This window comes from Oncorhynchus masou, chromosome 29 (genome assembly GCF_036934945.1).
Source record: "Oncorhynchus masou masou isolate Uvic2021 chromosome 29, UVic_Omas_1.1, whole genome shotgun sequence".
Taxonomy (NCBI): Eukaryota; Metazoa; Chordata; class Actinopteri; order Salmoniformes; family Salmonidae; genus Oncorhynchus; species Oncorhynchus masou.
The window spans coordinates 85,056,623-85,069,910 of record NC_088240.1 but is presented as its reverse complement, the minus strand read 5'-3'; the positions used below and the strand labels follow the sequence as shown (position 1 = coordinate 85,069,910).

The following is a 13,288-nucleotide window of genomic DNA, read 5'->3' as shown; positions in this document are numbered from 1 at the left end:
GCAATTTAAGGGAATGGGGTAATATCAGTAATTTAAGGGAATGGGGGTAATATCAGCAATTTAAGGGAATGGGGTAATATCAGTAATTTAAGGGAATGGGGTAATATCAGTAATTTAAGGGAATGGGGTAATATCAGTAATTTAAGGGAATGGGGGTAATATCAGTAATTTAAGGGAATGGGGTAATATCAGTCATTTAAGGGAATGGGGGTAATATCAGTCATTTAAGGGAATGGGGGTAATATCAGTAATTTAAGGGAATGGGGTAATATCAGTAATTTAAGGGAATGGGGTAATATCAGTAATTTAAGGGAATGGGGTAATATCAGTAATTTAAGGGAATGGGGTAATATCAGTAATTTAAGGGAATGGGGTAATATCAGTAATTTAAAGGAATGGGGTAATATCAGTAATTTAAGGGAATGGGGTAATATGCCTTGATGAAGCATTGGATTGCAGACAAATAAATAATTGATGGTCCATTATTTTTATTCACTACCACACTGACTGATAACAATACTCTTCCTGGTTATTATTTTTCATTTGTATTTTACCTTTATTTAAACAGGGAGTCACATTGAGATTAAAAAATCTATTTTACAAGAGACAATAAAAACAGGATATGAAAACAACATACACATACATTTACATACATTTAAGTCATTTAGCAGACGCTCTTATCCAGAGCGACTTACAAATTGGTGAATTCATGCATGTGTATAAAACAATATAATTCATCACACAATAAACACAAATAAACATATTTAATAAAAGCAATCACATAGAGGTCCTCAATCAATAATTTATACTGCCTGAGTGGCACCAGCACATCTATCTGCAATGAACTCTGCATATTGTCTAGAAAACACCATTAAAATGTTAAAAGGGAAATGTATATTCCTCAAATGAACCGGGGAATCTCATGTTGCTGTGTGTCTGAGGACAGATAGATGGACTGTATGTTCCTATCCCACCTCTATGAAAAGATAGGCCTAATAATGGCAACGGAATGCTGTACAACAATAAAATGCATTATTCTAATTGTCATCTTTATTAAATCAGAAATAAAGAATGCAAACAAAAAAGTGGATGTGCGTTTGATGAAGGTTACTACGGAGTGTCCGAGTGACCTTTTCCCTAACCTTGCGGGTGTACAGCGGACTAAAAAAATAAACATAATTTTGAATATTCTAAATGACAATGTCACAAGATGTTGCGCAGTCAAACCAAAGGTCACTTGTGAATTAATTGATTAAGTCCTGTTTTGCATTTATTTATTCGTGATGAGGTTTCTTAGAGCCTAGTATTTGGGGTCCCCAAGTGGCGCAGCAGTCCAAGACTCTGCATCTCAGTGCTCAAGGGGTTGCTTGAGACACCTTGGTTCAAATCTGGGCTGTGTCAGAGTGGTTGTGTTTGGGATTCCCATAGGGTGGTGCACAATTGGCCCAGTGTTGTATGGGTTTGTCCTGTGTAGGCTGTCATTGTAAATAAAAATGTGTTCTTAACTGACTTGCCTCATTTAAAATACAAAAATATATTATCACACAATGCCTCTCTCAACCTGTCCATGCAATCCCCTTCAGTTTGTTACAGGTTGAATTTAAGTGTCCATACTTATATTTCTAGCATTATTAACACGTGTATAATATGTACTTTTCTTATGGTGCAATTACATCGCCTATTTCGAGTATTGTTATGTTGGTTGTTAAGACTATGCACAAGTTGTAGTTAAGCCTCGAGCTGTTTTCACATTTTCCTTTGCCTCTCTCTCCTCATGAGCTTTGTCTGTCTATACGCTGCCATCTGCTGGTACAGTTTAGAAACCACCACAGAACACATTTATTGCTGTCACACTGAGGACATGGTGATGAATATCGAGTGTCTAACTGGAGAGAGTAGTAACTAATCAATAATTGAAAACTACATCAACAACTGTCTGATTTAGTGAAGGTACATTAGGCCAGGACTCTGGTCCTTATTGGACATGCCCCAGCGGGTCTACACAGTCGGACACACACTGTTCTGTTTGACCAAAAGGCACACTGTACAGTATCTGTTTGAGCAAAAGTGCGACTACAGTTTAGTCAATTAATAATCCACAGCTAACCTGCATTATGCACTCCTTTAGAAGTGAGACTCCACCAGCCTTCATTTCCTTTGTGAAAAAAGTGTGCAGTCAGGGAGTGCAGTTTAATTGCAGTATAACAGTATGCACCAATTGTTGCATCCGAAATCACACAGCCGACTGCAAAGTTACTGAACTTTTACCTCAGTTTCAAAACTGCAATCTGCATTCTACTGGCTTTGTCTCTCTTCAGTCTTTGGCTGTAGATTGTTCCTGCTCGGGTCCTCTGAAATACAACACCCTATGCAAACCATTACCACCATACGAGCATGAAAAGGCAATACTTTCTGGCAGGCCGATGTAACTATCATTAAAAATAAGTTCCTTCTATGCAACCACTCTCAACTCAGTGACATTTTGGGAATGGTATAGGCCTAAACTGACCAACCATACAGTAGGCTTTGTTATGACGATGTTATGAATAACATTCAGACAGGTCATAGATATTATTATCTAAAATAAACAAAAAACGAGTTGTTTCACGCATTTAGAGTTCCGCAGATGTCTTGTTAACTCAGGAAAGACGCGTCATTGCCATCTTTCCCACCTTCCTTTGATTTTTTTCTTAATTCAGGGGGCAGGATCCAAAAGCGGTAGATCGATATTGAAAATGGAAGGATCAGCGACGCGCACTGTGATAACGTCTACCAGCAGCAGCACGGAACACTTTTCCAACTCTACTCTGATTTACGACAGGCAGTTTCTTCGCACTACTTCGGGGCTTCTCGTTTCGCAGAAATAGTAAGTAGTCAAGTTTCATCGTTCAAAATGTAGGCTACATGGGATACGCATAGTATACATCGTCCAAATAAATGCTTATTTGCGTGTTCCTTCTCACGATGCAACAACAATATGACATAATAAAATATAAGAATACGAACATAAATTAAAATGGCTCAGTAGAATAAAATAAACATTTTATAGTAGCATAAATATAATTCAAGAAAGCACTATTTACAGTATAGTCCAATATTTACACGTGTATTGGAGAAGGTGGGAATGGGGGTAGTGTATAAACTGTGGCTGGGGTGTTTGGGGTCCTGGATGATGCTGCGTGACTTCCTCAGGCACAGTTTGGGTGGGAGCATGGTCCCATGATGTACTGGGCTGTCTTCACCACCCGCTGCAGGGCCTTGTGGTCGTAGAAGCGGGCAACCTGTCAGGACATTCTTGATGGTGCAGGGGCATCATGGTGTTGTGGTGTCTTGACAAGAGTTGTGGTGGTGTTGGTCCAAGACATGTCCCCTCTAGTGATGTGGACGCTGAAGAACTTAAAACTAGTAACTTTCTCTACTGCAGTCCGGTTGATGTGGATTGGGGGCATGTTCACACCTCTGCTTCTTGAAGTTAACAATCAACTCCTTTGTTTTGCTGACTTTGAGGGAGAGGTTGTTGTCATGACACCACAATGCCAGCTCACTTACCTCCTCCCTATAGGCTGACTCGTTGTCGTTGGTTATCAGGCCTATAACCGTGCTGTCGTCAGCAAAGTTCATGAGGGAGTTGGGGTTGTGCAAAGCCACACAGTTGTGGATGAACAGGGAGTACAGCAGAGGACTGACAACACCCCTGGGGGGCCCCTGAGTTAAGAGTCAGTGTAGAGGAGGTGTTGTTGCCAATCCTCACAGCCTGTGCTCTACCCCTCAGGGAGTTCAGGATCCAGTTGCAGAGAGTGATGTCCTAACTGCAGCACAAACATATTTGTGTCCAAGTTCAATATCATAATTTATTGAAATCACTTTGGCAGTGGCTTTTACCATCTTTCTCTCACAATAGCTGCCATCAGAATTCATGGTGGGAATCAATACTGTATGACCTGCATGATGGTTTATCACAGATGGTGGCATGACACTGTCCTGAACACTGCACTGAAGTGAAAGGTTTAATTATTTAACATTGTTCAAGGAAATGTAACTGGAGAAAATGAACATAATGTCAACCTACTTCCTGTAATATATGCTTCTTTCTGTAATATAGGCTACTTCCTTTAATATATGCTTCTTCCTGTAATATAGGCTACTTCCTGTAATATATGCTTCTTCCTGTAATATAGGCTACTTCCTGTAATATATGCTTCTTTCTGTAATATAGGCTATTTCCTGTAATATAGGCTACTTCCTGTAATATAGGCTACTTCCTGTAATATAGGCTACTTCCTTTAATATATGCTTCTTCCTGTAATATAGGCTACTTCCTGTAATATATGCTTCTTCCTGTAATATAGGCTACTTCCTGTAATATATGCTTCTTTCTGTAATATAGGCTACTTCCTTTAATATATGCTTCTTCCTTTAATATATGCTTCTTCCTGTAATATAGGCTACTTCCTTTAATATATGCTTCTTCCTGTAATATATGCTTCTTCCTGTAATATAGGCTACTTCCTTTAATATATGCTCCTTTCCTGTAATATAGTCTACTTCCTGTAATATATGCTTCTTCCTGTAATATAGGCTATTTCCTGTAATATAGGCTACTCCTGTAATATAGGCTACTTCCTTTAATATATGCTTCTTCCTGTAATATAGGCTACTTCCTGTAATATATGCTTCTTCCTGTAATATAGGCTACTTCCTGTAATATATGCTTCTTTCTGTAATATAGGCTACTTCCTTTAATATATGCTTCTTCCTTTAATATATGCTTCTTCCTGTAATATAGGCTACTTCCTTTTAATATATGCTCCCCTTCCTGTAATATAGTCTACTTCCTGTTAATATATGCTTCTTCCTGTAATATAGGCTACTTCCTGTAATATATGCTTCTTCCTGTAATATATATGCTTCTTCCTGTAATATAGGCTACTTCCTTTAATATATGCTTCTTCCTGTAATATAGGCTACTTCCTGTAATATATGCTTCTTCCTGTAATATATGCTTCTTCCTGTAATATAGGCTACTTCCTGTAATATATGCTTCTTCCTGTAATATATGCTTCTTCCTGTAATATAGGCTACTTCCTTTAATATATGCTTCTTCCTGTAATATAGGCTACTTCCTGTAATATATGCTTCTTCCTGTAATATATGCTTCTTCCTGTAATATAGGCTACTTCCTTTAATATATGCTTCTTCCTGTAATATAGGCTACTTCCTGTAATATAGGCTACTTCCTTTAATATATGCTTTTTCCTATAATATAGGCTTCTTCCTTTAATATATGCTTCTTCCTGTAATATAGGCTACTTCCTGTAATATATGCTTATTTCTGTAATATAGTTCTTCCTGTAATATCTTCTTCTTCCTGTAATATAGGCTACTTCCTGTAATATAGGCTACTTCCTGTAATATATGGTTCTTCCTGTAATATATGCTTCTTCCTGTAATATAGGCTACTTCCTTTAATATATGCTTCTTCCTGTAATATAGGCTACTTCCTTTAATATATGCTTCTTCCTGTAATATAGGTAACTTCCTTTAATATATGCTTTTTCCTATAATATAGGCTTCTTCCTTTAATATATAGCTTCTTCCTGTAATATAGGCTACTTCCTGTAATATATGCTTCTTTCTGTAATATAGGCTACTTCCTGTAATATATGCTTCTTCCTGTAATATAGGCTACTTCCTGTAATATAAGCGACTTCCTGTAATATAGGCTACTTCCTGTAATATAGGCTACTTCCTTTAATAAATGCTTCTTCCTGTAATATAGGCTACTTCCTGTAATATATGCTTCTTCCTGTAATATAGGCTACTTCCTATAATATGCTTCTTTCTGTAATATAGGCTACTTCCTTTAATATAGGCTACTTCCTTTATTATATGCTTTTTTCCTATAATATAGCCTTTCCTTTAATATATGCTTCTTCCTGTAATATAGGCTACTTCCTGTAATATATGCTTCTTCCTGTAATATAGGCGCTTCCTGTAATATATGGTTCTTCCTGTAATATATGCTTTCTTCCTGTAATATAGGCTACTTCCTTTTAATATATGCTTCTTCCTGTAATATAGGCTACTTCCTTTAATATATGCTTCTTCCTGTAATATAGGTAACTTCCTTTAATATATGCTTTTTCCTATAATATAGGCTTCTTCCTTTAATATATGCTTCTTCCTGTAATATAGGCTACTTCCTGTAATATATGCTTCTTTCTGTAATATAGGCTACTTCCTGTAATATATGCTTCTTCCTGTAATATAGGCTACTTCCTGTAATATAAGCGACTTCCTGTAATATAGGCTACTTCCTGTAATATAGGCTACTTCCTTTAATAAATGCTTCTTCCTGTAATATAGGCTACTTCCTGTAATATATGCTTCTTCCTGTAATATAGGCTACTTCCTGTAATATATGCTTCTTTCTGTAATATAGGCTACTTCCTTTAATATATGCTTCTTCCTTTAATATATGCTTCTTCCTGTAATATAGGCTACTTCCTTTAATATATGCTCCTTCCTGTAATATAGGCTACTTCCTTTAATATATGCTTCTTTCTGTAATATAGGCTACTTCCTTTAATATATGCTTCTTCCTTTAATATATGCTTCTTCCTGTAATATAGGCTACTTCCTTTAATATATGCTCCTTCCTGTAATATAGTCTACTTCCTGTAATATATGCTTCTTCCTGTAATATAGGCTACTTCCTGTAATATATGCTTCTTCCTGTAATATATGCTTCTTCCTGTAATATAGGCTACTTCCTTTAATATATGCTTCTTCCTGTAATATAGGCTACTTCCTGTAATATATGCTTCTTCCTGTAATATATGCTTCTTCCTGTAATATAGGCTACTTCCTGTAATATATGCTTCTTCCTGTAATATATGCTTCTTCCTGTAATATAGGCTACTTCCTTTAATATATGCTTCTTCCTGTAATATAGGCTACTTCCTGTAATATATGCTTCTTCCTGTAATATATGCTTCTTCCTGTAATATAGGCTACTTCCTTTAATATATGCTTCTTCCTGTAATATAGGCTACTTCCTGTAATATAGGCTACTCTTTAATATATGCTTTTTCCTATAATATAGGCTTCTTCCTTTAATATATGCTTCTTCCCTGTAATATAGGCTACTTCCTGTAATATATGCTTATTTTCTGTAACATAGGCTACTTCCTGTAATATATGCTTCTTCCTGTAATATAGGCTACTTCCTGTAATATAGGCTACTTCCTGTAATATATGGTTCTTCCTGTAATATATGCTTCTTCCTGTAATATAGGCTACTTCACTTTTAATATATGCTTCTTCCTGTAATATAGGCTACTCTTTAATATATGCTTCTTCCTGTAATATAGGTAACTTCCTTTAATATATGCTTTTTCCTATAATATAGGCTTCTTCCTTAATATATGCTTCCCTTCCCATATAGGCTACTTCCTGTAATATATGCTTCTTTCTGTAATATAGGCTACTTCCTGTAATATATGCTTCTTCCTGTAATATAGGCTACTCTGTAATATAAGCGACTTCCTGTAATATAGGCTACTTCCTGTAATATAGGCTACTTCCTTTAATAAATGCTTCTTCCTGTAATATAGGCTACTTCCTGTAATATATGCTTCTTCCTGTAATATAGGCTACTTCCTGTAATATATGCTTCTTTCTGTAATATAGGCTACTTCCTTTAATATATGCTTCTTCCTTTAATATATGCTTCTTCCTGTAATATAGGCTACTCTTTTAATATATGCTCCTTCCTGTAATATAGGCTACTTCCTTTAATATATGCTTCTTCCTGTAATATAGGCTACTTCCTTTTAATATATGCTTCTTCCTTAATATATGCTTCTCCTGTAATATATGCTTCTTCCTGTAATATAGGCTACTTCCTTTAATATATGCTCCTTCCTGTAATATAGTCTACTTCCTGTAATATATGCTTCTTCCTGTAATATAGGCTATTTCCTGTAATATAGGCTACTTCCTGTAATATAGGCTACTTCCTTTAATATATGCTTCTTCCTGTAATATAGGCTACTTCCTGTATTATATGCTTCTTCCTGTAATATAGCTACTTCCTGTAATATATGCTTCTTTCTGTAATATAGGCTACTTCCTTTAATATATGCTTCTTCCTTTAATATATGCGTTTCTTCCTGTAATATAGGCTACTCTTTAATATATGCTCCTTCCTGTAATATAGTCTACTTCCTGTAATATATGCTTCTTCCTGTAATATAGGCTACTTCCTGTAATATATGCTTCTTCCTGTAATATATGCTTCTTCCTGTAATATAGGCTACTTCCTTTAATATATGCTTCTTCCTGTAATATAGGGCTACTTCCTGTAATATATGCTTCTTCCAATATATATGCTTCTTCCTGTAATATAGGCTACTTCCTGTAATATATGCTTCTTCCTGTAATATATGCTTCTTCCTGTAATATAGGGCTACTTCCTTTAATATATGCTTCTTCCTGTAATATAGGCTACTTCCTGTAATATATGCTTCTTCCTGTAATATATGCTTCTTCCTGTAATATAGGCTACTTCCTTTAATATATGCTTCTTCCTGTAATATAGGCTACTTCCTGTAATATAGGCTACTTCCTTTAATATATGCTTTTTCCTATAATATAGGCTTTAATATATGCTTCTTCCTGTAATATAGGCTACTTCCTGTAATATATGCTTATTTCTGTAATATAGGCTACTTCTTAATATATGCTTCTTCCTGTAATATAGGCTACTTCCTGTAATATAGGCTACTTCCTGTAATATATGGTTCTTCCTGTAATATATGCTTCTTCCTGTAATATAGGCTACTTCCCTTAATATATGCTTCTTCCTGTAATATAGGCTACTTCCTTAATATATGCTTCTTCCTGTAATATAGGTAACTTTAATATATGCTTTTTCCTATAATATAGGCTTTCCTTTTAATATATGCTTCTTCCTGTAATATAGCTACTTCCTGTAATATATGCTTCTTTCTGTAATATAGGCTACTTCCTGTAATATATGCTTCTTCCTGTAATATAGGCTACTTCCTGTAATATAAGCGACTTCCTGTAATATAGGCTACTTCCTGTAATATAGGCTACTTCCTTTAATAAATGCTTCTTCCTGTAATATAGGCTACTTCCTGTAATATATGCTTCTTCCTGTAATATAGGCTACTTCCTGTAATATATGCTTCTTTCTGTAATATAGGCTACTTCCTTTAATATATGCTTCTTCCTTTAATATATGCTTCTTCCTGTAATATAGGCTACTTCCTTTAATATATGCTCCTTCCTGTAATATAGGCTACTTCCTTTAATATATGCTTCTTCCTGTAATATAGGCTACTTCCTTTAATATATGCTTCTTCCTGTAATATAGGCTTATTCCTTTAATATATGCTTTTTCCTATAATATAGGCTTCTTCCTTTAATATATGCTTCTTCCTGTAATATAGGCTACTTCCTGTAATATATGCTTCTTCCTGTAATATAGGCTACTTCCTGTAACATATGCTTCTTCCTCTATTGCACTCAACATTACCCATTCCCACCTGGACAAAAGGAACACCTATGTGAGAATGCTATTCATTGACTACAGCTCAGCGTTCAACACCTTAGTGCTCTCAAAGCTCATCACTAAGCTAAGGACCCTGGGACTAAACACCTCCCTCTGCAGCTGGATCCTGGACTACCTGACGGGCCAGCCCCGGTGGTAAGGGTAGGGAACAACACATCCGCCACACTGATCCTCAACACGGGGTCTCCTCAGGGGTGCATGCTCAGTCCCCTCCTGTACTCCCTGTTCACTCATGACTGCATGGCCAGGCATGACTCCAATACCATCATTAAGTTTGCTGATGACACAACAGTGGTAGGCCTGATCACCGACAACGATGAGACAGCCTATAGGGAGAAGATCAGAGACCTGGTCATGTGGTGCCAGGACAACAACCTCTCCCTCAACGTGATCAAGACGAAGCAGATGATTGTGGACTACAGGAAAAGGAGGACCGAGCACGTCCCCATTCTCATCGATGGAGCTGTAGTGGAACAGTTTGAGAGCTTCAAGTTCCTTGGCGTCCACATCACCAACAAAATAACATGGTCCAAGCACACCAAGACAGTCGTGAAGAGGGCACGACAAAGCCTATTCCCCCCCAGGAAACTAAAAATATTTGGCATGGGTCCTGAGATCCTCAAAAGTTTCTACAGCTGCACCATCGAGAGCATCCTTACTGGTTGCATCACTGCCTGGTATGGAACCTGCTCTGCCTCCGACCGCAAAGCACTACAGAAGTTAGTGCATATGGTCCAGTACATCACTGGGGCCAAACTTCCTTCCACCCAGGACCTCTATATCAGGCGGTGACAGAGGAAGGCCCTAAAAATTGTCAAAGAGTCCAGCTACCCTAGTTATAGACTGTTCTCTCTGCTACTGCACAGCAAGCGGTACCGGAGTGCCAAGTCGAGGTCCAAAATGCTTCTTAACAGCTTCTACCCCCCAAGCCATAAGACTCCTGGAACAGCTAATCAAAGGGCTACCCGGACCCCTCTTTTACACTGCTGCTTCTCTCTGTTTATAATCTATGCATAGTCACTAACTCTACCTACATGTACATACTGCCTCAAATACCTCAACTAACCGGTGCCCCCACACATTGACTCTGTATCGGTACCCCCTGTATGTAGCCTCGCTTGTTATTTTACTGCTGCCGTTTAATTATTTGTAACTTTTATTTTCTAATTTTTACTTAACTTCTTAAAGCATTGTTGGTTAAGAGCTTGTAAGTAAGCATTTCACTGTAAGGTCTACACCTGTTGTATTCGGCGCATGTGGCAAATACAAATTTGATTTGAGCAAATGCATTTAAATACACAATAAAGTAGACACCACCAGAGTACAGCCATAGCCGACTATGTGTGCATCCCAAGTGGCACCCTATTCCCTGTATAGTGCACTACTTTCTACTGGAGCCCTATGGGCCCTGTTAAAAAGTAGTGCACTATAAATGGAATAGGATACCATTTGGAATGCTGGCTATATGCTTCCCTGTCCCCTCAGGTGTTTGGTCTGCTGGTATGGATGCTGATAGCAGGGACGGAGTACTTCCGTGTGTCTGCCTTTGGGTGGGTCATGTTTGTGGCCATCTTGTACTGGGTCCTGACGGTCATCTTCCTCATCATCTACCTGACCATGGCTTACAACAGGATCCCTCAGGTCCCCTGGACAACTGTGGTACGAGACATACTATGACACATAATACAGCATTATTTGAAACTTGAGTGATTGAGGTTGTTTATTATACATCTAGTAATTGAATAATTGTGGACTATTTATGTAACAGAAAACCAATGGAGGTAACTGCCTTGATGGTTTTGGGGGAGAGAGCAAATAGATGAACCAAGTCTTTATGAATGTGATCAAATGAAACCATTCTATTATGTGTACTACCCTACAGTATCTGAGCCAGCCAGGAATCCTGTTGTTGTCATTCTACAGGGCCTGTTCTTAACAGTAGTGCTACAGTGATGTATGTGGTGTTCTACAGGGTCTGTTCTTCAACAGTAGTGCTACAGTGATGTATGTGGTGTTCTACAGGGCCTGTTCTTAACAGTAGTGCTACAGTGATGTATGTGGTGTTCTACAGGGTCTGTTCTTCAACAGTAGTGCTACAGTGATGTATGTGGTGTTCTACAGGGTCTGTTCTTAACAGTAGTGCTACAGTGATGTATGTGGTGTTCTACAGGGTCTGTTCTTCAACAGTAGTTCTACACTGATGTATGTGGTGTTCTACAGGGTCTGTTCTTCAACAGTAGTGCTACAGTGATGTATGTGGTGTTCTACAGGGTCTGTTCTTCTGTTCTTCAACAGTAGTGCTACAGTGATGTATGTGGTGGCAGCAGCAGCAGCAGTAGAAACAGCCTCAATCAGCCATGCTGTTAAGGGACGCCATAACTACAACTGCTGGGTGGCATCCACAGTAGAAAACCACCTTTGACCTCCCAGACAGACATTTAAATCACGCCAACTTTTAAAATATACCACAAATATGATTTATGATTACAGCGATATTAAAATATACAATCTTGGAAATGCTAAATATGCCTACAAGACATATAAGAGATGTAGATGCCACTGTGTACCATCCATAATGCTATCCTATTTGGTCCATTTAAGCCTACTCAACTCATACCCAATGTGCTGAATTTGAGATGTTTGTTTTCATCACGTCACTGTTTTCAGTTCTTTTACCTTCCTGGTCACGCTCTGCTATGCAGGAAGTACATATTTAGTTTTAAATTCTGGCGCTCGAGGATGAGAACAATAACCAATCACAAAGGACAGCTAAAGTATATCCGTTATGGAACGCATGAAGGATCTTGAAAAGTACACTGGTTAAGTGTAATAACCACTCCTTCCCTTTGGAAGACATTTCTCTTTTATTTGGTTTCTGTTATATTTCTGTTATTTTAGAGTTATGGTGTGTTTCATCTGTTGGAATGACAGAGCCTGAACCTCAGTGATACTTTTACTTCTTATTCACTCATGAGTTTTAAAAAAATACATTTGGATGAAAATGACTGAAGCTAACAAAGTGACTATTCTATTTTTCTGAAGCTGGAGATCAAAGCTTTATCTCCAATATTAAAATGGATTGGACAGTAATGTTTTCCCACACTAGATGGTGCTACAATACAAGGCTAAGAAACAGGGCCGATGAAGAACATTACAGTCAATCCTCTTTTTGATCATTCAAAAAAAAAATATCATATACGAATAATAGATTTCACTAATAGGAGTCAGCTACACTGAACAAAAATTTAAATGCAACATGCAACTATTTCAAATATTTTACCGAGTTATGGTTCATATAAGGATATCAGTCAATTGAAATAAATTCATTAGGCCCTAATCTATGGATTTCACAAAACTGGAAATACAGATATGCATCTGTTGGTCACAGATACCTTAAAAGAAATTAGGGACGTGGCTCAGAAAACCAGTCAGTATCTGGTGTGACCACCATTTGCCTCATGCAGCGCATCACATCTCCTTTGCATAAAGTTGATCAGGCTGTTGATTGTGGCCTGTGGAACTTCAATGGAGTGGGACAAAAATTCAAGATGGCGTAGCAGTCAGCCGTCTTTGTCTTGTCGTGTCCCGTGTATATATATTTTTTTCTTTGTATATATTTCGTATATATTTGTAATATTTTTAACCTCAATTTCAGCATACCCCTGCAACCCGCCTCACCCAATGTGG

The 13,288-nt window shown here is 37.5% G+C and overlaps 1 protein-coding gene across 1 annotated transcript; it reads left to right on the top strand.

Moving 5' to 3' along the window:
- Positions 1–2,711: 2,711 nt before the first annotated feature.
- Positions 2,712–12,344, top strand: LOC135519797 (CKLF-like MARVEL transmembrane domain-containing protein 8). Its single transcript, XM_064945009.1, is given in 5 exon segments — positions 2,712–2,873; positions 11,087–11,260; positions 11,574–11,628; positions 11,932–12,006; positions 12,271–12,344. Coding segments are annotated over 5 exon segments (516 nt in total). The 5' UTR covers positions 2,712–2,735.
- Positions 12,345–13,288: the final 944 nt, after the last annotated feature.